The sequence below is a fragment of the Heliangelus exortis genome, chromosome 6 (genome assembly GCF_036169615.1).
Source record: "Heliangelus exortis chromosome 6, bHelExo1.hap1, whole genome shotgun sequence".
Taxonomy (NCBI): Eukaryota; Metazoa; Chordata; class Aves; order Apodiformes; family Trochilidae; genus Heliangelus; species Heliangelus exortis.
Window position 1 is genome coordinate 32,054,304 of NC_092427.1, and position 26,321 is coordinate 32,080,624.

At 59.0% G+C, this 26,321-nt stretch overlaps 1 protein-coding gene and 1 long non-coding RNA gene across 18 annotated transcripts in view; one reads left to right on the forward strand and one right to left on the reverse strand.

Annotated features, from left to right (window-relative positions):
- TNS1 (tensin 1) overlaps window positions 1-26,321 on the forward strand; it is a 69,120-nt gene that overhangs the window by 8,303 nt on the left and 34,496 nt on the right. For 11 of the 17 annotated variants that reach the window (XM_071747733.1, XM_071747735.1, XM_071747732.1 and 8 more), the window contains exons 3-17: window positions 112-149; window positions 15,110-15,148; window positions 17,309-17,350; window positions 20,001-20,050; window positions 20,383-20,554; window positions 20,911-20,961; window positions 21,422-21,544; window positions 21,843-21,907; window positions 22,029-22,112; window positions 22,220-22,332; window positions 22,959-23,019; window positions 24,197-24,272; window positions 24,408-24,537; window positions 24,853-24,918; window positions 25,423-25,584. In XM_071747733.1, coding sequence (XP_071603834.1) covers window positions 112-149; window positions 15,110-15,148; window positions 17,309-17,350; window positions 20,001-20,050; window positions 20,383-20,554; window positions 20,911-20,961; window positions 21,422-21,544; window positions 21,843-21,907; window positions 22,029-22,112; window positions 22,220-22,332; window positions 22,959-23,019; window positions 24,197-24,272; window positions 24,408-24,537; window positions 24,853-24,918; window positions 25,423-25,584 — 1,272 coding nt within the window. Of the gene's footprint in view, window positions 1-111; window positions 150-6,745; window positions 7,416-15,109; window positions 15,149-17,308; window positions 17,351-20,000; window positions 20,051-20,382; window positions 20,555-20,910; window positions 20,962-21,421; window positions 21,545-21,842; window positions 21,908-22,028; window positions 22,113-22,219; window positions 22,333-22,958; window positions 23,020-24,196; window positions 24,273-24,407; window positions 24,538-24,852; window positions 24,919-25,422; window positions 25,585-26,321 lie in introns of those variants that run through there. The other 6 variants (XM_071747742.1, XM_071747736.1, XM_071747743.1 and 3 more) reach the window with 6 other exon arrangements.
- Window positions 6,413-8,199, reverse strand: LOC139797820 (uncharacterized). Its single transcript, XR_011726586.1, has 2 exons — window positions 7,743-8,199; window positions 6,413-7,638 (listed from the first exon to the last, which is right to left on the reverse strand). It is a non-coding gene; the product is annotated as an uncharacterized lncRNA (long non-coding RNA).

Genomic DNA, 26,321 nt, shown 5'->3' on the forward strand with positions numbered 1-26,321 from the left:
CTGTGTGGGTTGTTACTCCCTGTCCTGCCCTGTAGGTAGGGTGCCACCGCCTACCCGATGGCAGTGCCCCCTTTCCTGCCCCACTAACCATCTCTCCCCTCTCTCCTGCAGGCTGCAAGCTCTCCTGCCACACCAAGTGCCAAGCCAAGGTAAGGCTGGTACCCTGAGGCATGGCTGTCCCTGGCCAGAAGGGCACTGGGACTTGGAGGGGGGATACCATAGTCCATGCCAGCTGACCCCACCGGAAGGGCACCCAGATGGGCTGGTGGCTGTGGGCTGGTCATGGTAGAACTGGTGTCACTGGTTTGTTTTGGGGTGCAGCCCTGCTCAAGGCAGGGCTGTCAGGGATCTGTGGCCTGGTGCCTGAAGCAGAGTGCCCTGCTTGTGGGTGCCATGCGCTGCTGGCAGCAGGCTGGCAGGCTTAGCACTTCTGCCTGTACCCTGCGCCGCTGGGGGCGGATCTGCTGGGAGGAAGGAGCTGAGCCGAGGATGCCCGCTGGTGATGTCCATCTCTCCAGCTGCCATGCTGGTGGAGGGGGATCCTGCAGCAACTGAGGATCTCCAGGGAGCTAGAGGTGGGCACAGTGCCTGCTGCTGTGCTGCTGGGGCATGGGAGGTTGCATGTTCCTGAATCCCTGGGGAAGCTCATGTGCCAGGTGGCTCAGGGGCTGGCATTTCGGGCGGGAAGAGGCTGGCGCACCCCAGGCAGGACGCGTAGGCTGGGACATGCCTGTGCCCGTGCCCGGCTGGGCAGGGAGGGAGAGGAAGGGCCCGGGGGGCAGTGCCAGGGGCTGGGCACGCGTCGGGCTGTGCAGGGTGCTGCAGCGTGGGTGGTGGCGCGGGGCAGGCGCTGGGAGCAGCCCTGGAACCGAGCCCCAGCTGAGGTGTCAGAGGAGTGGGGGCTGTGGGTGCACCGTGGGGACATGCCTGGCACTCCGGGTGCTCAGCAGACAGGGCAGAGGTGGCCAGGAGGCTTGGTGGGGCTGTGCCACCCTGGGGACCTTGTGCCAGCCTAGGACGCTGTGCCACCCCAGTGACCCTCTGCATCCTCAGGGACCCTGTGCCAGCCTGAGGAACCCTATGCTCTCTTTGGGACCCTGCCAGCCCTGGGACCATGTGCCAAAGACACCTGAGGTCTGAGGGCAGAGGAGGTGGCTTTACTGTGGTGTCATGAAAGACAAAGAGGGCATGGGGAGAGGGGATGCCCGCAGTATGGCAGACAGTGGTGGGGAGTATCTGCCAGAAGTTTCCAAGCAGGAAGGAGTGTCGGGAAGCATGTGTGTGTGTGTGTGTGTGTGTGTGTGTCCATGCGCGTGCTCCCAGTGGGAATTCTCTGATGTCTGACATGGGATTGTGCACCAATAGGGAGGGATCACACCAGGGTCTCAGCATCTGGGTATCCTGCGCACAGGAACAGACCCGTGGCTTGCTCCTGTGGCCGGCTGCATTTCATTAGCCTCCGTCACCCTTCCCACGCTCGCTGGAAGCTGCAGCCCCCTCAGTGGGGCCAGCTAGCCAAGGGCTGTGCTGCTGGGGGGATGCGTGCATGGGGCCATGGCCAGGGGCCTTCTGCAGAACTCCTTTGGGCCAGCGCCGAGGGAGGGGCTCCTCCGGGCCGGGCAAGCGGCCAGCTGACTCACACGCCGGCTTGTTATTGTAGGGTCTCTGGGGAGAGAGCATGTGGGGAGGGGGCTTGGCACAGAGAAAAAATGGCCTCTTGTCTACCTGAAGCCCCTCACATTTAACCCCTGCCCCCCCAGTATACTTTGGAGTGGGAAGTTGGTCTCACCCACAAATTCCTGGCAGCTGTACCCCCGCAACTCTTCCTTCTCCTACCCTGAAGATACTGCTGAGGTCCTGGTGTCCCCCTCTCTGGTGATTTCTGGCCTTGGATGGTGTCCCACCATGCTATTGGCAACATCTTCCCCTTGGTCCCCATCTTTACTCCCTTGGGACCTGCTCTGGCACCTTGTCCTACTCCCCCGGCTGCCCCTCAGCACAGTTGGCTCCCAGACAGCCACCTCCTGGCCCAGAGGGGGAACCCCCAGTTACAAACCACAAATGGAGTGGATATAGCGAGAGGAGGGGGAGAAGAGAGAGATAGGGGTGTGGGTAAAGGTGCTGGTGGGATATATGTGAATGGTTGTACTGGAGGTGATGAGTGTGGGATGCCAGGGATTATCATGGGTGTGATGAGGATATGGGGGAGGCAGGGAGGTTTTGGGGTGCTGGTGAGTGCTGTGTCCTGAAGGAGTCAGTGAGAGGTCAGAACTGTGCCAGGGCAGGCAGGATCTGCACCTTGGCAGTGACCTGCACCCCTCTAGTTCCCCCGTGGTTAAGGGACAGTTCATGGGACAGCAGTGGGACCTGTGCCCTGTGGTGGCAGTGATGCTGGCGGGGTGCCCAGTGCCTGTGGGTGGCTCTGGCAGGGGCCAGGGCAGCCACACACACATCAGCTGGGAAGCACAGTGCTGTTCCCATGCCCATGTAAGGCCCTTCTTGAGCCCAGCCCCTCCACCCGGGGATTTTTCCTTGCTTAGCAAACCTCCCTCCCAGGGGGACAGACGGGTAGATGGACACTGTTGTGTATCTGACCCCCCCAGCCTGCCCTCTTCCTCTCTTCCCACACTGATACTTCATGACTAAAGCAGGAGGGGGTGTAGCTTCCTTTGAAAAGTAGGGAAACTGAGTCTTGAAACCCTGCCCAAGGCAGTGGGAGGTAGGGGACACAGCATGGTGTGCAGTGCTTTTCATGGCAGTGGTCAGGCATGGGTGAGCCCTTGTCTTGGCACAGACAGGATCTGGTGGTGACATTGCCCTCCAGCTGGGATGGAAGGATGGGCCCAAGGGAGCTCTGGACAGAGGGGTCATGCAGATGTCTCCCAAGTCATAGAGCAAGGGAGGTGCTGGGTCTGTCCGTGTACCCTGTCCGTGTACCCTGTCCGTGTACATGGGATGCAGTCCCTCCAACCAGAACTGGATTTTGCCATGGTGCCGCTTGGAGAGACTTAGAAAAGATGGAGAATGATGCTTCTCCTGGTGATGGCAGGTTTGGCTGAGGTTGGGGAGAGCTGTGGCATTTGGCTGCTGAATCGTCTGGCGATTGCCGGCGGGCAGTTCTGGGAAGTGTTGGCTTTGCCAGCCCCTGGCCCTGCCAGGGCTCCAGCCTCTCCTGCTCATACCATGCCACACTAGGACCCACAGGTCCTGAGGGAGTAGGGGTTCTGGGCTGGGCCGAGAGGGGAAACTGAGGGATAGCACATGGCATGGGGCTGAGGCATCTGGGGGTTGCCTTGTCTCCTGGCATCTCCCCCCAGGGAGCTGACAGCCGGTGCTGGAGCCTGCTGGGCTGTGTGTGTGAGTGCCCAAACATGAGTGTACTTGCATGATTGTGTGTGCACACATATGTGTGATGACATATGTACACATGTGTGCATGAACCTGCGGGGCAATGCACGTGCATGCAAAAACATCCATCTGTGTGCAGGAATGTGCTTGTACACACACCGGTGCTCACAGGCATGTGCTGCCAGCTTGGTGCCATCCATCCCCACTGGCCTCACTCCAGGCCTGGCTTGTTTTTCAAGTGCCCCCCTGCGATGGGATGCCGGGGGGGAATGCTTTGTCCATCATTAAACCAGGGGCTGGAGTAGGGCCAGGGCTGGTCAGTGAGGCACGTCCTGGCCAGAGCAATCGCTCCCTGTGCCCATGGCACTGATGTACCCATGGCAAGGGGGGGATGCAGTGGGACTCGTGTTGGGGTGCACAGTGCTGGCAAAGGGGTCATATGTCAGGTGCTGGGGAACCCCTTGCCTTCAAAGCAAGTAAGGGCAAGGAGGGGAAACTGAGGCAGGGGGTGGTTTGGACCTTTTCTGAGCAGGCTGGCTTAACTCATGGTGATGAACACCCCATAGCTGTGCCATGGCTGGGGGCTGCAAGCTGTGCTGTGGTGCCTGTGGCTGTGCCAGGGATGGTGACTGCAAGGAAGGTACATCTGTGTCCCAGCAGCAGTGGGCTTATGCTAGGGGACATGTGGCTGTCCCTGTCCCCACTCATTTCCCCAGCCACTCTACCCTGCTGCCTCCTCCCTGCACAGCAGAGGGGGTGACGTGCCTGTCACATGGGGAGCTGTGTGTCTTGTCCCTCACCTCGATAACGCATCAAGAGCCACCTCCTCAGTGTTTTGGGACAGCTAATTAGCAACACCCCTGGTCTCCACAACAGCGCAGACAGTGGAGGGGGGAGGAATGCCACAGGAATGTGTCCTTGGCCCTGGCACAGGCCCAGACAGGGTGCAGGACTGGGGGGCTGCTGGGGGTCAACCCTGCCCCGGTGCCGTGCCAGGTCATGTTTGCGCAGTGGGTCCTGTAGGGAGTTCTGGGCTTTATTTCCTCCCTCTTTCCTTTTTCTCCTTCTTTACGTCACCACCCAAATATTTGGTCTCTCTCAGCTCTGGGGGGGGAGGGAGGGGGGGGTGTTGGCTTGGCTGCTCTGAGGAGCTGGGGCCCTTCTCTGCACCCTCCGGGTGCTGCTGGGCTGGGGAGAGCAAGCAGGGAAGCAGGGATGCTGAGATTGCCCATATTTGCTGCACTGGTGAGCCCTGGCTGGGGCTGGGCTCAGAGGTGTTAGCTGAGGCAGTGGGGATCACCAGTCTCTCTCCTTGGGGGTTTCCAGGGCTGCATCCAGCCCTCCAGTGCCCTGCAGGGGTGGCAGTCAGGATCCCAGGACGGGGGCTCCTGTGGCAGGTCTCTGCCATGTTTCCCATTTTTTTAATCCCTCCTCAGACCACTTTGCATCCCCCATGACCACTCCTCCTGGGACCCACTCTGGGAAGGGTGCTGAGTCCCCAGGGACCCCCAGAACCATCTGAAAGGTGGCACCAAACCCAAAACAGCTGAAAGGTTGAACTCAAGAATGGTCTCTACAGATCCTGCAATGGGACTTCCATCTCCCTGCATGCTTTCACCTCTGGAGGTGATCCCTTTTGGTGCCTGTTCCCTGGGTTCCCCTTTTTCCCCATGGATATGAGGCGGTGATGCTCAAGGGTGCTTATTTTAGGTCTCAGAGGTGGTGGTTCAGATGGGGGCTGTTTTTTTTGGAGGTGCTGGGGGAACTCTGTGGGATGCAGGGACCACCTGAGACACTTGGCTGAAGCCACTCCCAGCAGTGCTTGGACCCTCACGGCTCTGTGAAGTGGCTGGAGTTCAGGAATATTGTCTCTGGCGTTGTCCTGCAAAGGGGACACGTCATTTCCCCAGAGGACAGCTCCCGTCACCTACCCAGGGACGGGGACGTGCGTTCAGTGCCCTTTGCTCATCCACTTGCTTCCATCCCACTTAGCTGCTGACAGTTTCCCATCTGGCCCCTGCTCTTCCGCTGCTGGTGTTTCCCAAGGCCCAGGAGCTGTCCTGGGGCTGCCTCTGGAGGAGCCATGGCTGGGGGGAGCTAAGTGAGGATCTGTGCCAAGTCAAGCTGGGGTCCATGTCCCGCTCCCCTGGTGCGGGGCATTCATTGCCTCTCCATCCCAGCTGCAGTGTTTCCCCCTTTTGGGATGCTTGCTTTTTGGGGTCTGTGGTGTTAGTGGGTCTTGTTTGTGGATGCCAGTACATCCTGGTGGCAGGGTTTTCCCCAGAGCAGTGGTTACTGGGGTCTGGCCCTGTGCCCTTGGTGCTGGGGAGGGCAGCAGGGCTGGCGCTTGTTAGGGAGAGGTGTGAGGAGGTATCTCCCAAGAATTCCAGGGTCCAGTGCTTTGTCCTTGGCAGCTGGAAGAATCTTCTGGTGCCTATTGGTGCTCCCATACCACAGCACCATCTGGCTGCCAGGGAAACTGAGGCATGGAGCGGAACTCCAGTGGAATTGCTGGAGTGGGGTTGCACTCACAAGGGAGATGCATCTTGTAGGAGTCTTGGAGGAGAGCAGAGGCAGAGCCCATCACCACCAACCACTCCCTGGTGACCTCTGGGAGAGGGTTGTCCCCAGGGTCTTGTCCCATGCCGGCAGAGCCAGCCCTAGCGTTTTGGCTGAGCCCGCAGTGTGAGGACGGAAACGCAAACAGGAACGGGGAGGCGTTGGGCGAGAAAATGTCAACAGCACTGGGCCGGGTGCCTGGCTCACTGCCTCCCCAGCCGGCTCACTGCTCTATGGGGCACTGCTTGGTGGGCTCTCTGCTGCCAGGGGCTTTCCCCCTTCACTCCTGGGTCTCCCAGCACAGAGCACTCACTTGTGCAAGGCTGGGGCTGGGTCACCTCAGGAGTGGCTGGGGCGAACAGGGCTCCATCCATCCATTGCCACAGAGCCCCTGAGGAGGAAGGGAGATGGGAGGAAGGCAAAGGGGATGTTGGACACACCCCAGGTTTGGGACAGGCGAGTGGCGATTGGCATGGTTCTGCGTGCCAAGGGACACAACCAGGGCTTTTCCAGCAGTTTGGCTTTTATTTTTAATTGGGGGAGTGGGATGGTAATCTTCACATCCCCCCAAAACCAGGAGTGCAGGACACCCAAAGGACATTATTTGGTCCCCTAGTCCTGTGAGCAGAAATAGGGGACCCAATCATGCCAGGGGGTGCCAGGCAGAAAGTGCCCCAAGCAGGGCCTCACACCCCTGTCCCTGCCACCCCCCCCCGCCAAGGGCACAGGGACGCCGGTGGCGTCACGCAGGGTGATAAGGCCCCGACCCCGCTGCACCCCTCCACCCTCTGTGGCCCCTCGGCACGGGGTCCGAGGGGCTTTGCAGGGGGAGGTGGGAAGATGTATTTTTTGGGGGTAGGGGGGGTCCTGCCCACTTGCCAGCACCCCTCGCCCAGGGCCCGCTGCCCGAGCTGGGCTCCCCGTTGCCTTTAAGGGCGTTTTGAGGGGAGGCGAGGGGAGCGGAGCGGGGCTGGACTTGGAGCGCGCCGTGCAGCTGGGGAGAGAGGGAAAAGTAGAAGAAAGAGGGAGAAGGAGCGAGAGGAGGGAGGGGAGTGGTGGAAAAAGCCGCCCGGGCCCCCCTTCCTCCCCAGAGCCGGGGCTGGCACCCCGAGCTCCCCAGCCCCCGGCTGCTCCGCGGAGTGGAGGGGAGCAGGGGATCGGTGGGACCCCCCTGCGCTCCTCCATCGCCGGGGTCCCGCTTGCGGGGAGCGAAACCTTTCGGTCTCTCCCCCTCCTTCCCTCCCCTCCCTCCTCCCTCCCTCCTTCCTTCCTTCCTTCTCCAGGCTTGGCCCGGGGAGGGAGGGGGGCTCTGCCTGCAGTCTGCCTTCACGCCTGCCCGCCCGGGCGACGCCGGGCTCCCGCCTGTTCCCCCACCCCCCCACCCCCGCCTACTCCGGCCGCCCCCGGCCGCCCCGCGCGCCCCCCGGGCCAGGTGAGGCTGCGCTGCCGTCCCTTTCGGATGTAGGCAGGCGGGACCCCGGATGGATTTCGGGAGCGTCATGAACCAGGTACGGGTGGGCGGCGGGGGCACGGGGGTCTCCAGCCCCCTCCCCCCGGCCCGGGGAGAGGGGATTGTGCGCTGCGGGAGGTGGCATCTCTTCAGGGGGAGGGGGCTAGTCGTGACATCCGACCAGTGATAGGGTGGTGCGTGGCTTGGGGGGGTGCCGCCCCCCCGTGTTGGGGGGTCCCCAGTTGTTGGTCCCCAGGGGTGGTCTCGGGGATAAGGGGAAGCTGGAAGGAGCAATGCAGTGTTCGCAGGGAGGAGAATTTGGGGAGGGGGTGAGGGCCGGCTGGGAGCTATGAGCTGCTCGGGGGGCCGTGTCCCCCGTACCCACCTCAGCAAGAGGACCTGCAGTGTACCCCGGTTGGGGACATAGAGGAGCTGAGGTTTGCGTCCCCTTTGAAGTGCGTAGGGACCCGTCCCTGGAGACCAAGGGCTGCGCGGGAAAGCGGGGTCCTCCACCGGCACCCCGCTCTCGCCCCACGGCCGCGAGTGGGGCGATGCCGGGCGGGTGCCTGTCACCCCGGGGTGGGGGACACGGGAGGGACAGCCCCAGACCAGGAGTCCATGGCAGCCTAGGGGTTAACCCCCCTCTCCCGTGTCGCCGCAGAACCGTCAATGGTTAAACACCGGGTTAATGAGTGGCGAGGAGCCCGGCTGCCCCGGCGGGTGCCAGGCCCCCCCCTACGCCCCCCCCTCTCCCGCCGGGCAGGGACCCCCGGCCCAGCGGCGCCGTCAGGCCCGCAGAGGGTTAAACCCGGCAGGGCAGGTCCCGGCGCAGATGTTTTTGGGCTGTGCTCCTGGGAGAGGAAACGGCCGAGCGAGGCATCAGCCTCTTGGTTTTAAGGGGAAAACAAGAAAAGAAAAGAATTGCTGCGTTCCCGGGGCGCCTGATCTCGCTTGGCATCGTGGTCAGACCCCGGTGTGGGACCGGTGACCCCGGTGTGGGTGGTGGGGGGCAGCTGGCAGGGACAGGGGGGTGGCAGTGGCTGCACCCCAGGGTCTTCATGGAGTGTGCTGGGGGGTGACATCTGCTGCGAAAACAGTTTGGGAGTTTGCATCGAAGCAGGCACTCCTTGTCCCTACAGCATGGTGGAACTGGGAGGGCAGTGTGTGTCCTGCCTGGAGTCTAAAGCCATCCCTGGGGGTGACACCTCTGAGGAAAGCGGGTGGGGGGAAAATTAGCCCCCAGCCCACACTGTCTCTAATGAAACCTCTGTTGTCCATCCTGCTGGTCCGTTTCAGGAAGGGCAGGGCTTGTGGCAACCCGTGGGGCTGCTGCTCCCCCCAAGCAGGGCACTGTACATTGGGGCTGTGACTCTCTTTGTTGCCTTCTTTAGGGGTCCCAAGCCAATGGGTCCATTTGCACCCTGACTTGTTTTCAGGATCTGGTGGAGCAGAGCTGTGCCCTGCCCTGGGATGCTCTTCTGCTTGCTGTGTCAGCATCCCGTGCCTGGCCTCGTGCAGCCCCTCCCTGGGGAACCCTGTCACGGTGCTGGCTGCCTCTAATTACCCAGATGGAGGACATCAGTTTTGGGGGTGCTTCTCAGCAGTTCACTGCAGGATATTTAGCTCTAACTTATGGGGTGGAGACACAGCGCTGATCCCCATCTCCATCTGCTCTTGACTTTCCCCCAAGAGGGGAGGCCCTGGGCTTAGTGCTTGGGGGCACAGACTCCCTGGGACAGATGTGGCCTGTTTGGGCACCTTGACCCCTTGAGGTAGTGCACAGCCCCATGGGCACTTCTAGGTGCCACTGATGCCATGGGGCAGCTCAAAGCCTGCATTAGGGTTTCTGTGATGGGTCTTGCCTGATGCTCCACCAGCATGGCTGACCCATGGGGTAGATGAGATCCATGGGGCAGGGACCCACAAGTGCCTATGACAGGGCACAGACAGCCTGTTAATGGGCCCACGTGCTGGCCAGTCCTATGTGAGTGCTCTGAGCAATCCCATGTCAGAATCCATTTGTTGTCCAGTTCCATGTGCGTATCTGTTCACTCACCAGTCTTGTGCTGGAATCCCTGCTCTGGCCAATCCTGCTTGAGAATCACTGCTCTTGACCAATCCTGTATGAGAATCTCTAGTCTGACCAATCCCATGTCAGAATCCATGTATCAACCAATCCCCTGTGAGAATTTTTGCACTGACTAATACCACCTAAGAATCCATACACTGACCAATCCCATCTGAGAATCCAGTGGTTGACCAATGCCATGTAAGAACCTGAGCATGAACCAATCCTGCTGTAGCTCCCAGCAGTAGGCTGTATCCCAGCCAGTCCCACTGATGGCTGCTGCCAGCCAGTGTCTGCTGTGGGAACTGCTCCCATGCCAATCCACGTAGCTGGTTTGGGGCTGGGGAGGTTGATGAGAAGCCAGGGGGACCACCATGTCCTCCACTGGAACAGGCTGGGTGTAGGGTGATAGATGCCCTCATGCCCTTGGGGCAGGCTGAGGGGCAGTGATCCCCACATTCTCCTTTGGAGCTAGCGGGAGGGGAGGTGGGGCTGTGACCCCCATGTCCTCCTTTGGAGCAGGCTGGTAGGGGGTGTGACCCTGTGCCCTTCACTGGGGCAGACTGTGGGCACTGTGGTGAGGGGTGTCCCTGCAGTGGGGTGGCAGCACCTATGGGGAGATGCTGGCAGCTGAGCAGGGCTCGGGCTGTGGGTCTGGTGCCAGACAGGCTCTGGCCCACAGGGCCAGATCCAGACCTGCTGCCTGCAGATGTTGCCTTTTTAGGCACTGGAGCACAGCACATCCCTGTTTGTGGCCAGCCCTGTGCTGAGCCAGTGTCTGCTGGAGGGGCCCGGCCAGCCCCTGTCCTGGGCATGCAGAGGCACCTCTATTCCCCTCCTGACCCCAAAAAAACACGTTTTCTCTCCCAGCAGGCCTGGGGATGCTACCTTCTCCCCCTTCCCGTAGTTGGCACTTGTCAGTCCTGGGGCTGATTGCTCAAACCACCCCAGAGCTGGGACCTGCCCTTATTTGGGTTGAAACCAGGGCTATTTTGGTGCTGCTGCCTCCATCACAATCCCTTAGAGCTTTCTCGTGCATTGCCTCCCTTGTCCCATGTGCCCATGGTGGGGACAACCAGGGACTACTGGGAGCTGTCAGGCTCCGGGTGCGACTGGTGGCTTCTGGGGACACTGTGTGGTGGAACAGCTGGTGTCCCACGGTATCTCAGCCTTGATCTGCAGGGCTGGGCGCACCTGGTGACCTCTCTCCTGGCCCTGCTGTCTCCTTCCTGGTTGGGATGGTCTAAGGGACAACTCCCTGGGGATGTACCAGGGGAGAGAGAGGCAACTGGGTTCATCCCAGCCTGGGGGGTGTCCCTGGTATGGTGGTGGCTCTTTCCTGTGCTGAATCCTCCCCAGGTACCAGCAGCAGGAGCAATGCAGAGGCAAGGCTGCACAGAGGACTCAGCCCTGGCACGGGGCACATAGGGGACAGCATGGTGACAATCCCTGGCCCAGCTGGAGGGTGGGCTGGGGATGCTCAGAGGGAAGCCTGGGAGCGGCAAGACCTCTGTGCCCCTGCATCAGCCCAGCCTGACTCACCCCAATCCGCCAGCCAAGCCGCTCCCTGGCCCTTCGGCACAGCTGCTGGTTACCAGTGTCTGAGAGGAGGAACCCCAAAAAGAGCAGAGCCCCTGAATGCTGGTACGGGCAGAGAGGGGCTACGTGGTGCCAGAGTGCTGCCTGATCCCCTGGCCCCCTGTGCCAGGGGGGTGAAACTCTGCATGGCTGGGCAGGGTGGAGCTGGGGCGAGGGGGGAGTGGGTGCAAATGGAAACATGCCGTCCTCCTGCCGGGGACTTGTTGCATAAACATGAGATTTTGCCAGAGCTGCGAGAAATGCAAGGGCAGGAGCAAGCAGCACGTGGTGTGGGCAGGGGGGATCTTACCCCTGTGCAGGGCGGAGGTGTGGCTGGAGGGGCAGTCTCTGAGTCTGGACCCTATAGTCCCGTGTGGCTGGTAGGACAGAAGGATGCTGCTGGCGGACCCATCAGGAAGGGGGAAACAGGGTTGCTGTAGAGCGGAAATCCTTCCCTGACATCCCCAATTTTGGTGTTCCCAAACTGTCCTCTTAAAGTGCCTGATGTGAGGTGCCAGAGCCAGGGCTCCTGCTCTGCCTCAAACCACAGCTAAGAGGGGGGTTTGGCAGATCTTAATGGCTGCAGCAGGGTTGGAGGGATTGGTGAGGAGGAAAAGGGCTCTGCAACTCTTTACTGTTCCTGGGACCTTCCTCTTGCATGTGGGTCTTGGGTAGAGCAGAGGGCTGTGGGATGCATGTGCAGCCCGGCTGAGATGTGAATGGCACAAAGCTTAGATTACCTTGCTAGGGAGGAACAGGTCCCCTGGGGGTGATGTGGGACCACATGAGGTTCCCCACGAGGTGGCGTGGGCTGAACTGGTGTCAGAGCCACCCCAGTCTTACCGTGTGGGATTCTGATCCAGCCACCGAGTCATCATCTTCTTTGGCAGCTGCATTTCCAGCCTGCTGAGTGATTTGGGCAGGGGACCCTTTTCCTGAGGGCTGGAAGGAGTAGGATGCATTGCTCCTCTCTTTCAGGATCCACATCCCTTCTGAGTAGGGGGCCCAGAAGGGTTGTGCCTGCCTGATGCTGACTTGCTGTGTGTGGGGTCCAGGATGCTGGGGGATCCTTTTTGACAGCGCATCTCCGGCTCCAACCACACCAGCTGGGCTTGCTTTTTGGGTCTGTGTGCCTGGCTGAGGGAAGTGGCTCTGGTGTGCCAGGATCCATGCAAGGACCAGAGAGGCTGGTGCTGTGGCTGCTCCTGGCATCGCAAGGGTCAGCACTGGCCCGGATATCAGCCAGCTAGGGAATGTTTATCGGAGCTCCTGGGGAAGAGAAAAACAAAAACCAACACCCAGAGGAAGGGATATGCGTCAGAGATGGGCCTGAATCTCCTACCGGCAGCTGGGTGGGCCATGCCACGGGCTGTGGGCCAGCACTTGCCCTCTTCAGCAGCCTGGCTGAGGGGAACCCCTGTGCTTCTCAGTCCACCCTGTGCCCAGTGCTGCACTGACCCAGCCTGCTTCTGAATAATAAGGCCCCTCCATGGAGGTTTGTGTCCTCTCAGCCCTACACACTGGCACCCTGTGTGCTGGCACCCTGTGTGCTGGCGCTACAACTTGAAGGGATGCTATGGAGGGAGTAGGACCCGGTGATGCCCCTGGGCACCTCTGTGGCTGCAAGGGTTATTTTGCTGTGGGAGGAGGAGGGAGAGGAAGGGTTTGGGAGGAAGGGAGATGTGAATGGTGGTTGCAGCATGGAGAAGGCTCTAGGGTGTCCCATCACTGGGTACGTGGTGAATGTCTGCATCCCTCCAGCCTCACTCAGTGCTTGTGAAGTGTATGCTGAGGTCCCAGCAGGGATCTGGGGTGCAGGGGCTGGTGCCTGAGTTGCAGCTGTTGAGATTTTATGAAGGAAGGCTCCCATGGGCTCCTTTGCCCTGGGGCAGTGTGGCCAGGGGCTGCCATGGTTTTGCTGACCAGGTGTTTACTTCTGGGCTTGGACATTTTGATGGTATCGAGTTTCTCTAGGTATGGTGGCAGCTGGCTATGAGTGAGCCATCCCATCACTGCTCTCCAGGGGATGACTGCAGGGTGTGCCCAACCCTTTATGAGACATCAGAATGTCCCGACCACTCGTGACCGTGGGGCCTCTTTCGCTGAGAAACCAATTTTGCTGATTGGCAAAATCCGGGTCTCGAGGCAGCAGCTCGGGGGATGTGGCTTCTGGGAGGGATGGGGCTGCGACCTGGGGGGCCGGGCGGGCGGGGGGCGGTGGGGGCTGGCGGGGTGGGCGGCAGCCCCGCTGCGCCTCGTTCCTCACATTCCTGGGCAGGGCTGCTGGGCGGCGGGGTCGCGGCGGCGGGGGCCAGGCAGCAGGAATGCAAACACCGTTTGGGGGGGAGAAGAAAGGCCGCTGTGTCTGCTGCGGCAAGACGAAACCCCGACCAGGGGTGTGCAGGTCCCCTCGCTTTTCCTACACCTCCCTGTACTGGGGAACGCAGGGGTCCCTGGGGACCGAGGTGGTCCTGGGGGTTGCCGTGGTCCTGTGAGGGGTGATGCTCTCACCGGTCCCGTGGGGCAGCAGGGACGCTTCTGCACCCCTGGACCAGGAGCTCCACTTCCTTAAGAAGTGGTCTGTTGCCTGCGGCAGGGTCTTCCCTCTTCTTCTTGAACCTGGGTCATGTTTGAGCCAAACTTGAGAGGGGCAGAAGCTAAGAACAGCATGACATTCCTGCAGCCCTCATAAAACTGCCTTTCTGGGATGAGAGAGTGCCTGGGTTGGTGTCTTCTGTGGATGGGAGGAGCTGTGTAGGATGAGCACAAGCCCATATTAGACATCAGAGAATCCGCTAGGGCAGGGAATTAAAACCACGGGCACCCCATTTTTCTCCCTTTCCCAGATGCAGCAGCATTTGTAGCCTGCTAAGCACTGATAACAGGAGGGGAAGGCACAGACAATACCTGTCTGTGGGACCAGCATGTCCCGTGGTGTGGGAGCTGCACCTCTTCCTCCATCACCAGCCTGTGGAACTGGGGCTGCTAGGGGTCGGGGGCCCTTGGTTGAGCGTCGCCGTGGGGGAAGCACAGCGGTGTGCGGGGCACGGTGCGGGGTACGGCATGGCCCTCGCCGGCCCCGTCCGCGGCAGCTCGCTGCCGGAGAACATTCCAGGGAGGCTGGCGTGGGGCCAGGGCCGCGGGGCAGGGAAAGGGGCCTTTTATGGAAGCGTTTCTGCATTAGAATAAAATCATAATAATAATGTGCAGGGGAAGGGAGCGGGAGAATGAACCTCTGAAGAAAACAGAGAGGCGGGATGGGAACAAACAAGCTGGTGGCTGGGGTGGGGAAAGGCGCTGGGCACCACTCTGTGGGGGTGGTGATGGTGTACTTTGAGTGGGGTGTTTGGGGCAAATCCTGCTTTTTATGGCCAAGGGCAGGGTGTGAGGTGTCCCTGTCCTGATTTGGTGGGAGACCATCCCATGAGTGATGTTTGGCACGTGTGCTTGGGCAGGGGGTGGCTGGATGGGGGTCATCGCTCCCAGGGACATGCAGGGGATTCAGAGAACACAAGGTGTAACGAATCACACCCTCCAGCTACCAGCGGCATCTCCAAGCACACGCAGGGCTACAGTGGCTGTTCCTGCTGCCCCCGGCACCGACAAAAAAGGCACTGCCGCTCCCACCCTGGCTTGCCGCTGCTTCCCGGCGGACTGGGGTGCACGCAAAACCCAAGGTTAATTGTCAGTAATTGCCGCTGGTAATTAAGGTTACAATAGCCGGGCTGTTCAGCTGGCTGCAGGAGTGCTCACGAGGCTGGGCTGGGGTTTGTTCCAGGAGCTACTTTTGGCATCAGGCAGTCGCCTCTTGCACTGCCATGTCCAACGTGCCCACACGGGGCTGGGGCTGCCCGGTTCATCTGGCTGAGGACAAATGGCACCACCACCATGGCCCCGAGCCTGCTCCTGTCACCTGGGAGTCCAACCATGACTTTGGAATGCTGCCTATATGCCTGCACGGGGTGACTGGGCTGTGGGTGTCCCCATCTGCCCCTTGGGCAGGCGCTGAGTTTGCTGGGTTGGGGGGATGCTCTGCAGCCTGGTCCCTTCCCACACCTCATGCTCAGGGTTGGTCTAATCCTGGCCCTTTTTCTCCTTCCTTGCAGGCTGTGACCCCCTGCTCCCCTGCTGTCAACTATGAGCTGGTAAGTGAACCCTGCCAGCACAAGCTGTGGGTGGCAGGAAGGGCTCTAGGGAAGCTGGCTGGGATGAAACCCCCTCGTCTGTATTGGGTGTGGGGCTTTCTCTGCCTGGAGGCTTCAGGGTACCCCTAAAGCCATAGTGGTCCTGTGCTGGGAGTAATGTCCCTCCTCTCCTCCATTTCAGTGCTGTGTCCTGCAGTGGTGATGGCTGCAGGTCATCCCATGTCTGAGCAGCACGGGCTGGGGAAGCCCAGCCATCATGAGACTCCTGGAGCCAGCAATTTTTGGGGGTGTGTCAGTTTCTTGGGGGACGACAGGCAGATGGGACGTGACTGGCCTTGACTCTGGGGTCCCCTGGCGCCGAGGGTGTCCCCTCCCTGGCTGGAGCTGGGGCGGTTTCTTGCATGCCTGGAGATGGCTCTACCAGATGTGCCTTTGGCTCAGGGCGCCCAAGGCCGCACGTTGTGTCCCTTGTTATTGTCACCCATTTCTTTTGTCCCTCCTGGGGACCTTTAATGAGCAACTGGGGCAGGGGCTACACAAAGCCCTTCCCACCCACCCTTTTATCTCTTGACACAAGGAAAACAGCTGTGTGTCCCATCTCCGGACACTCGGTGTGGGGATGCTGGGCAGGCACCCGTGCTCCCTTGCCATCCTGCTCCAGGCTACGGCAGGGCTCTGAGCATGGCAGGGCACCAGTGAGCAGAGCACTGTGAGCTGGAGCATGCCTGGGGCAGAGCTTTGGGAAGCATGGCATGGCAGTGCCCACCAGGCAGCATCTTGCTAGCAGAACAGCCCCCCTGCCCAGTCCCCAGTCTGGCTGTGCCCGTGGCAGTGGGCAGAATGGGCACGTGGTGGTGGAGAGGCTGGCATTGCCAGGGGCTGGTGCAGCCGCCCTTCCTTCTTGCTCCGGACATGTGCCAAGGCCTGCTGGGGCAGGCGCCAGTGAGAGGAGGCCCCGGCGGGGTTTCAGCTCTGGGCTTGGCAGCCTGGCAGTGCTGGGGTGGCCGTGCCTCATGAGGAGCCCTGGGCTGGGCACCCTATAGTTGAGCAGAGGTCTTGCCTGAAAAGTGAGTTTAGGGGATGGTCCTCTGCAAGCACACATGTGAGCCCCAGCAAGGGGATAGGGTGGGAGCAGAGTGTGCTGCCCACCTTGGGGCCCCAGAATGGTTATCTGCCCCAGGTTTAATCTCTGCCTGCACCCCCCACCCCTGCCAGCCTCTTTGGGCACTTATCACTAGCAAAAACATGTTGGCTTTGAGCTGGGACCGTTATTGCGGCTTGGGGAGGAAATCGAAAGGAGTTTGCCCCATCCCGTGGAAGTGGCAGCCCTGGCCCTGCTGCCAGGACCAGAGCAGCCTGGTCTCAGGGGTTCTGTTGGTCCCAAGACCTCCATGAGCCATCCAGCTGGGTCCCTTTGCTGTGCCACCCACAGGCACCCCAACCAGCTGTCCCCAGATAGAGCAGTCTGCCTCCTGCTCCCTTTATTTGGAATCCAGACATTCTCCTCTGCCCCAGGAAGATAATTCCTGTCCCCCAGCCCCGTGTCAAAGCTCTGCATGGACTACAGTGGCACATCACCTAATCTGCCCCTTTTTTTGAGTATGTTGGCCCCCTGCTCTGCTCCTGCTGGGGTCCTTCACCAGCTCTGTGGGGCTGGGTTTATCTTGGGGTGCTGTGCCTGTCTGTGGCCTGGGGCCAGGCTGGGTGTGGGACCATGCCGAGCTCTCCCCATTATGGTGAGACTTCCTGGCTATGGGATCTGTTCATGCATGATCTGGATGGGATCCCAGAGGTGTGGGGGCACTGGGTGCCCACCATGGAGTGTGCCCAGGGTTTGGCTGAGCTCTCTCCATCCATGACAGTGGCCCAGTGCAGCGGGTGGCTGCCAGGAGGCAGAATATCAGCATCCTTGGTACTGGAGCATTGCCGCAGCTCCGTATTTGTGTTTCGAGGGATTCTCAGCCTTTAGGAAGAGCAGAAACGTTCTTGGGCAGGGAAGGAAACAGGACCGTGGCGTATTTCCTAGGAAGAGCTAGAAATAGCCTGGGGGAACTTTTGACCCCGGCCCCTGCTCTGTGTGCTTGTCTCTCTTTCAATCTCTCTCTCCTTCTCTCTTGCTTGCCTTTTGCTCACCCTCCCCTTCCTCCTGCCTGACTGCAGCCGTCCCCGGGGGAGAGCATCATGAAGCAGGTAGATGCCTTGGTAAGTGCTACCAGCCATGGCAGCTGGTCTCTGTCTCGAGACTTTCCAGAGGGTCACTTGTGCCTCTTCCATTGCCACAAATACACCCACAGCCAAAATCCATTAGCCTGGGATGTTCCCATGGTCTCTCAATATCCCTGGCAGTCTCCAGCTCCCCCTCCCTGCCAGCCAAGGTGATGGTTGCCATGCCAAAAGCCAAGTCAGATGCCCAGGGTTGGTGGCAGAGGTGGTGGCAGAACCCAGCATGGGGGGGGGGGCAGGATTTTTGCCATAAATCTGGCTTTCCTGTCCCAGAGCTGGGGATATGTTATTTAATCTGTGGACATGAAATTGCTAAGACAGTGTAGACAAATGCACTGCCAAAGTCAACGCGGACGGCTTCCCCCTGCTCGCAGCCAGCTTGCTGGCCTCCCTGTACACCAGGGCTGGGACCCAAGGGATGGAGGCAGACATAAAAACCTTCCTCACCTGGGAGCTGTCTTTGCACTATCTGTTTGGTTGTCCAGGACATGTTTCCAACCCCTCTCCAAACTGGCTAAAAAGCATCCGGAGCTAGAAAAATCCAGCAGGACAGTCAGGAGCCCCCTTTGCCAGCTTTGCTCTCTTGTTTGGGAAGTTTCCTGATATGTCTGCAGCCTTTCTCATGCCTTTGATCACCCTTTCCAAGCAGAAGGGACCTACAGGTTTTGGATGCTGCCCAGAGCTTTGGGACATGCTGAGCCAGCCTGGGGCTGTGAGGCGGATGCTCGATGGGGCTTGGCAGGGAACTCTTCAAATTAATGTGGGTGAGACTAACCTGTCCTGTGCTGGGCTGGACTGGGACATACTGGCTTGGCCAGGGTCTCTGCTCCAGAGGAGACCTTTGCAGGGTCTCTCAGCCCAGTGGTGGGCAGCATCGTTTAGTAAAGCGAGTGCTGGCTCCTATCAGCTGATCTTGGGCTGTCTTCCCCAGGCAGAGTTGGGGGGTCTCCTGCTGGGGTGGGGGATGCTGGAGAACCCTGGCCAGAGGCACCCACTCCCCTGGCCAGGAAGGTGCATGGAGCAGAGTCACCATGCCATGGAAATTGATAGACAAGGGTCTTGCTATGGTCAGGGTATGGAGAGAGAGAGAGACTGTCATTCCTGCCTTGCTCGTCCTCCTGTGCCTCAGTTTCCCCAGCTGGGAGAGGAGGGTGAGTGCTGGTTGTCCCATGTCAGCTCATCTGTTAGGAAGTGCTGCAGTTTGCAAGGCTGCTGTGGCTGGGTAGGGTGGCACGGGCTGATGGGGCTTCCCTGGATGGTGGGTATGGGGACCCCAGACATCTCCTGCTATGAAGGCTATCCCAGCCCAGTCACCAGTGGGTCATGCAGGGACAAGTCTACTCTCAGGTTAAGGCTTGCTCCACGCACCTCGACTCTTCTCAGGGAAGGTTTTACCTCCCTTTGTGGTGTTTTAACTTCTTTTCCCCCGGCAATACCAGGGGATTTCTGGGGTGAGCAGAACATTTCGGGCACCCTTGGGGGTAGATTTTCACTCCTGTCCCTGTTACCTCTGTGTGCTTGAACAGGGCTTCTGCCTCCCAGAGTGTCTTCCAGCAAGGAAGGGAAGCCTGGCAGGCTGCTGAGCCTGGCTCTGCTCTGCTGGGCAGCCTGACCTTGAAAGGGGAACATGAAGCCGATGGAGGGTGACGCTTGGCTGCCTGTGACTGGGACTGCGCTGGGTGACAGAGTGTGAGAGGTGCTGAGGAAACCTCTCCCACCTTGTCGCCTTCAACTGTGCAAGTGGCGGGATGCTGCAGCCCCAAGGAGGGTGACAGCAGGTCCCACAGCAGCAGGGACAAAAGGAGCATCCCAGGAGCTGGCTGTGGGGTGCATCTCTTGTTCATGGATCCTTCTGGAGGTTTGGGACGTTCAGCCTGCGTGAGATGAGTCTTTAAATGACTCCTGCTTGTTAGCTAGAGATACTAAAACTAATGAGGTGTGAGTGTGTTTTTTCATAGCGGTTTTTTTTGGAAACCCTGCTTTGTTTTTCGGCTGAGGTCACGAAGTCACCGAGCAAACCGGCTGCAGATGAAATTCTTGAGGCCAGAGAACATGCATAAATAGAAGTTTCCTGCTCCGAGAGCTCAAACATTTCCTCCCGGCATTTGGCTCCGCAGAGCTGGGGCCAAAGCAAACCATCGTGCCTGGCTGGCTCCTCGCCGCTGCTCGGGCAGCCAACCTGCCCCTGCTCTGGGCAGGGCCAAAGCCTCTCTGTCCTGCCAAGAGTGTGCCCAGAGCCTGGCTCAGACTGGAGGGACTCATGACATGCCTGAGACTGTCCCACCACCTGCAGTGTTCTCTTCAGAGGTCCTCTGAGACCCTGAGTCGAGGCACTGGCCCTGCACTGCCCGTGGTGGCTCGTCCCAGCCACACGGGGGTTGTGAGAGCTGGGGTTTGCTGGTGGTTGTGAGGGGGGGACAGTGGTGCCATGGAGGTGTTTAGTGTCACCACTAAATCTCATCATCAGTGGGATTTGGAGATAGTGATATTTTGGGGGTGCTACTGTGCACAGCACGGTGTGGTGGGGATGGGATGCTCCAGCAGCACCATCACACCTGGCTCTAGCATAAACCCTGTACTGGCTGTGTGCTGGGTCAGGGCAGTGACTCATTTTCCTCTGGTTCTCTAGGATGCCACAAAATCCCCCAGGAGTGTGCAGTCACGCCGCAAAATGTCCAGGTAGATGCCTCAGTTTACCTTTTGTGTGAACATGTCTGTCATGCCTGAAACCACAACCCTTTCTCAACACTTTGGATCTCCAGGAGTGTTGCAGCTGGGAGATGCTCCCCATGGGGAAGACATGGTGGTTATGACCCACCATCCCCAACCTGGGGTCTCCAAGACACATCAATAGGTCTGGGAGGAGGGGAATGGCTGCAGTCAGCCCTCCCGCTGCATCCTCACGTGTCACAGCCCATATTGCTTAACCCCAGGAGCTGTGCAGGGTGGGGATGTGTCACCATGTCCCCTCCCCATGCCATGTCCTGACAGTGGTCCCTTCTCTCGCCCAGGAGCATGAGCCTGACAGCGGCCATGGAGAACAGCTGCGAGCTGGACCTGGTGTACATCACAGAGCGGATCATTGCCGTCTCCTACCCCAGCACGGCTGAGGAGCAGAGCTTCTGCAGCAACCTCCGCGAGGTGGCCCACATGCTGAAGTCCAAGCATGGGGACAACTATGTGGTGAGGAGCATGGCTGGGTCCCCACTAGGATGGGGAAAGGTCTGGAGTGCTTGGACCCTGGGGATGGGGTGCTGTACAATCTGGGATGATGCATCCTCACCTCCAGCTGGCTCGGCTCTGGGGAGAGGGCCTTTTGCACCAATGTGTGGATATTTTCCTAACTTGAAGCTTTCCAGTCCTTTTTGGACTCTGTGGGAGTTTTTAGCCATTGCATGTGGCAAGGCATTACTGGGATTAATATTTGCTGGGAAGCCTCTCATGGGTGGCTTTGGGGAAGTTTTGTGGTGAGGAGGAGGTGAAGGTTGGCAGTGATCCAGGAAGGTGTCCCCTCACTCTGTCTTTCTTCTTCCCTGAAGCTTTTCAACCTCTCTGAGCGGAGACATGATGTCAGCAAACTTCACCCCAAGGTGAGTCACAGCTGTGAGGAGCAGAGGGGCTTGGGGCAGGGCTGTCTGGTGCCGGCTCCCTTCTACAATCTGTTTGGCAGGAAAAGCCACCCTTTCTATCCCACTTATCTGGTCATGGAGAAGAGAGTGGGAAAGCCCAGAGGAAAGCACCAGGGCTTATCAGTTAGTTTGTGGGGTCAGCATAAACTCCCCCCATCTTCAACCCAAACCTGGCTGTTGGGGCCTTTTGGTGACCTCTCTAAGGCATCATCTCCATCCCTGTGACTGTGGTGGTGCCCTGAACAGCTGAGCTGGGTGACCCAGAGAGGGGCTGAGATCTGGCACCCTGGTGGGCCCTATAAGGGCAGGGGTCTGGGCAGTGGACTGCAGTGGTGCCCTAGGCTTTACATAGCTAGTGACTGTGGAGGTGGTGGAGCCTGGCATGGATGTGACCCCTGGCTGTCCCTGCTTTCCTACCCAGGTGTTGGATTTTGGGTGGCCTGATCTGCATACCCCAGCGCTGGAGAAAATCTGCAGCATTTGCAAAGCCATGGACACGTGGTTGAATGCGGCGGCACACAATGTGGTGGTGTTGCACAACAAGGTGGGCTGGACCCTCTCCCTGGGTGCACACTCACAGGAGTTTTGGGACTGCAGGGATGTGACTGAGCAGCCTCAGAGGCTCAGGGATGCAGGGAATGTGGTGGTTTCTGGCTTGGGCTGTGGGTAGGTGTTAGCGTGTGTGTGCATTGATGTCTGTCTGTAGGGGCTGGGGTGTGCGTATAGGTCTATGTCTATGCATAAGCACTGGACTGTGCTTGCCTCTGTGCAGGGTGGCTGTGCCCGGGTGCTCGCAGGCACTGCTGTCCCCATGACACCCCCTTTTTGCTATGTGCCCACAGGGGAACCGGGGCCGGCTGGGGGTGGTGGTGGCTGCCTACATGCATTACAGCAACATCTCGGCCAGGTGAGAGGGACACATGGTCCTGGGGGGGAGCTGGGACCCACTGTCAATCTCCATCCTGGCAGTGCTGGGGTGCTGGTGCCAATAGTTTCATTTGATCTCATCTGCCCTTTTGTGCCCACAGTGCTGACCAGGCTCTGGACAGGTTTGCTATGAAACGTTTCTATGAGGACAAGGTGGTGCCAGTGGGTCAGCCATCCCAGAAGAGGTGAGTCCCAGCATCTTGTGTTCATGGCCAGAGTGGTTGGGTGCAGAGGAGCCAAGGGAGATGCTCTGCTGTGGGCCCTGCCCCTGAACTGCCTGTCTACCCTCCAGGTACATTCATTACTTCAGTGGGCTCCTCTCTGGCAGCATCAAGATGAACAACAAGCCCCTCTTCCTCCACCACGTCATCATGCACGGCATCCCCAACTTCGAGTCGAAAGGTGGTAGGTATTTCCATGCCACCCTTGAGTTCGGCCCCCATGCACACACCACCACACCATGCTGCATGACCAGGCTTTCTTCTCCACCAGGGATATTTTCCTCAATTTCCTTGGCAATTTGGATTTCCCTTTCCCTCTCTGTGACTGCTCACTGTAGCAGGGCACTACCCTTTTCCCCCAGAGATGCCTTTGGGAGGTGCTCCCCCCGGTCCAGAGCTCCCGAAGTACTAACTCCACCTGTGGGGTGATGAGCATTTTCCAATGACTTTTTGGAGCATAGTACCAGATTGGGATGCAGTACCACTCCTGGTGCCAGTACCCAGAAGCCGTCAGTCACTCAGAGACCATTGTCTCACCTCCATCCCAAGCCAAGCATTTGCCCCAGGTCCTACAGGACACAAACTGGGCTAGAGGGGCTTTCTTCCTTTCCCACCCCACCTAGAGCATCCCTTTCTGCTCATCCCAGATGTTGCCCATGGCTGGAGTGCGCCAGCTGGGGTGGGGAGTGGCTGTTTTCCTTGGCTCCCTCCCTGTTTGGATTTCTCCTCTGTGACTAATCCCTGCCCTGGCCCCTCCGCCCTCCCGGCTAACAGCAGCATGCCTTCTCTCCCCGCCTTGATGTCTTCCAGGTTGTCGGCCCTTCCTGAAAATCTACCAGGCCATGCAGCCCGTCTACACCTCGGGGATCTAGTAACTATCTCCTCACCATGGAGCTGGGGGTTTCCCTCCTCTCCAGCGCGGGTGGGCTTGGCAAGTGGGAGGAGATGGAGAGGGTCAAGGCCAAGTCCCCAGCGTTCCCAGTGCATTGTGCTTAGTCTGAGGTTCAGGGAACAAACGAAAAAAAAAAGCTTCCCTTTTCCTGGAGGTGGTCACTGGCTATACTGGGCTATACTGGGCCCTTCTGCTGGGCAGGATGTAGTGACTCGACGTATCAGCAGAGGGAGCCCGGGGCTGCGCAGAGCCTGGGGCTGGGTGTCCCCGGAGGGAGCAGGCACAGTGATGGGGACACCAAGCCTTCCCTAGGGGATAGAGGCGTTTCTCCTCTCCTTGCCCAAATATCTGCTCCTCCTGTCTGGAATCATCCTAAAAGCTCTGTTTCTTTCCCAAATACTTTCCGCCCATTTTAAGCTCCCCACGATTTACCCAGACACCATTTTCTGACGCTGCTCCCAGAGCAGGTGCTGGTAAAGCAGGAGCTGATGTCTCCAGCCACTTTGATGTTCTGCTGGGGCCTGGGACCCTCCCTGGAGCGAGCAGAGGCCCTCGCCTCAGGGCTATTCCCAGCTCACCCCCCTGAATCAGGATCTCCCTTCCCTGCAGCCGGGTGTCCCTGTTAGCTGAGATTTACTGCCACCCAAGCCTCCCCTTTCAGCTTTTAATAGACTGTTTATGGGATGCTGGTAATAAACTCCAGGTTTATCTTGCCTGTGAAATCCAACTCCCTTCTTCCCTCATCCCCTACTGCTGACGCCATCACCCACAGTCATCCCCCCTGTGCCCAGAGAGGAGAGGGAGTGCTTCTGCCAGGTAAACTGAGGCAGGGAGGGGACTGTTCTCCAAGACCTCTCCCTCCATGTCCCATTCTCTACTTGACCCAAGGGAGCAGGGTTGACAGCCTTGGTAGCCCAGCCCCAGCACCCAGACCCTCCTACCTGGGATTTTCAGTTTCTCCTTCCTGTGTGCCTCTCCCTCAGACTAGGTGCCCTTTGGGGTGGGGGATAAGACCCTCCTTGGTCACCTGCAGGGCCAGTTCCATGCTTTGCACCTTTCCTGGATGGGTTTGGGTGGAATTAGCTGGAGGTGGTGCTGGGAGCTCTGAGTGGCCTCTGCACTGCAGCTCATATCCTCCTGCCATCCCTCTCTGCAGCAACGTGCAAGGAGACAGCCAGACAGGCATCTGCATCACCATTGAGCCTGGCTTGCTCCTCAAGGGTGATATTTTGGTAAGGAGCCTTGATTCAGCTCCCCATGCGGGGAGCAGCTGGGAGAGAGCAAGGTGGTCCTTGTGCCTTAGGACTGCCTGGTTTCCTCTTGCCCCTCCCCAGGGGCTGACAGATGGTTTTTGCTCCCCTCTGCAGCTGAAATGTTACCACAAGAAGTTTCGCAGCCCAACCCGTGATGTGATTTTCCGTGTGCAGTTCCACACGTGCGCTGTGCATGACCTTGACGTTGTCTTTGGCAAGGAGGACCTTGATGAGGCCTTCAGAGGTAACCGCCCGCCCCAGCACCTCCCCACCCAAACTCACTCCTCCTCCCTCCCCTCTGATACCATTCCCATCACTGGGACATCTGGGAACCCACCCCAAGTCCATACTGATGAAACAGAGCACACCTGCTCCATTCATGCATCCCATTGGTTGGGATATACTTCCCCGAGGGATATAAGGGTATCCCTTACTAGCTCTCATCCTTGTGCTGGCTGGGGTGGGCACCCTGCTCTCAAGGCATGTTTGGGGAGGCTTTCTGGGTGCTTTTGGAGGGATGAATTGAGACGGTCCCTTTGCTCTGCTCTCTCCTTCCCAGATGACCGCTTCCCTGAGTATGGAAAGGTGGAGTTTGTGTTCTCCTACGGCCCTGAGAAGATCCAAGGTATGGATGGCTCACCACTGCAGGGGTTTGGAGCTGGATGCTGGCTCCTCTGCTGCTCCACAGCTCTATTCCCTCCTGTCTCCCCATGACTTCACTCCCATCCTATTTGCAGTTCTTTTGTCACCAGTTTGCGATAAGGGGTCCAGGCAGTGATGCCAATCTGGGAATACCCATGGGTGCCCGATCACCTTCTTGTCTCTTCTCCAGGAGGCTGCTTGGGGACAGAGGACCCCCCACCCAAAAAGTCCCGACCTAGACACACTTGCTGTCAGTCCATCTAGATAATCCCAAAAGCCCCAGCTTGCCTTGTGTACCTTTTTTGTGGGTCTTGATGTACCACCTCCCATGCCCATCCATTCCTCTCAGTGTCCCAGTTCCTACATGACTCTCTTTGCCTTGTCCTATGCCCGCTTTTCATTGGCTGTGTTTTCCCTCCGTCTCTTCCCTCCATCCCACCACATGGGCTCCACTGTCACACCAGCTGACTGTCCCACCTCTTCCCAGGTATGGAGCACCTGGAGAATGGGCCCAGCGTCTCCGTGGACTACAACACATCCGACCCACTCATCCGGTGGGATTCCTATGAGAACTTCAACATCCAGCGTGAGGAGAGTGTGGAAGGCACCTGGACTGAGCCTCCCCTGCCCAGCAAGCATCTGGAGAAAGGTTAGGGTCATGGGGTGGTTGGTGGCCAAAGTGTTCCCATGGGAATTCCTATTACTCTGGAGAAGGGGACACTGCTGGGCAGCAGAACTGGGGGCAGGTGGCTGCTGCTGGAGGAACATGTTCATGGGATGGAAGAGGAAGATCTTGTGGACTTTCCCTCCTGCCAACAGTACCAGAGAGCTCACATTCTTTTTCTGACACTTTTGGTCCCAAAGCCCACTTTGAACAGAACAGAATCCAGCCCTTTTTCATACCCTAGAGCTTTGGGAAATCCAACCCCAAGTCTTCCAGGAGCAGAACCTAATGGGGCAGCCACTAGGTCTCCCAGCTCCTTGTGGTGGAACATAGCTTTATTTCAGTTTCCTTTGAGGGATGAGGACACCTCACTGCCCCTGGAGGGTCCACACCATGGTTTGAAGGTAGGAAAAGCCCCTTGAGCACCTGTCTGGATATGGCTAGTTGACCACCCTCACCAGTTTGTCAGGAAGAGGCAGTACTTTTGTGTTGAAGGGTGATGGGCCCCTGACCTGGCAGTGAAGCCACCTGTGGCTGAGCAGATGCCTGAGCTTTCCTGGCCTGGTCTGATCAGGCGTCCCCAGACTGGGGACAGCTGCAGTCCCCAGTGTCTCTAAAGGTCACTGGCTGCTCTGAGTAAGAGCTGTGAGCAGCCAGGCTTGCTGGGCAGGGTGGGGACTCTGGGTGCCCAGGCCAGCAAGGAGGTCCTTGACTGTGGTGGG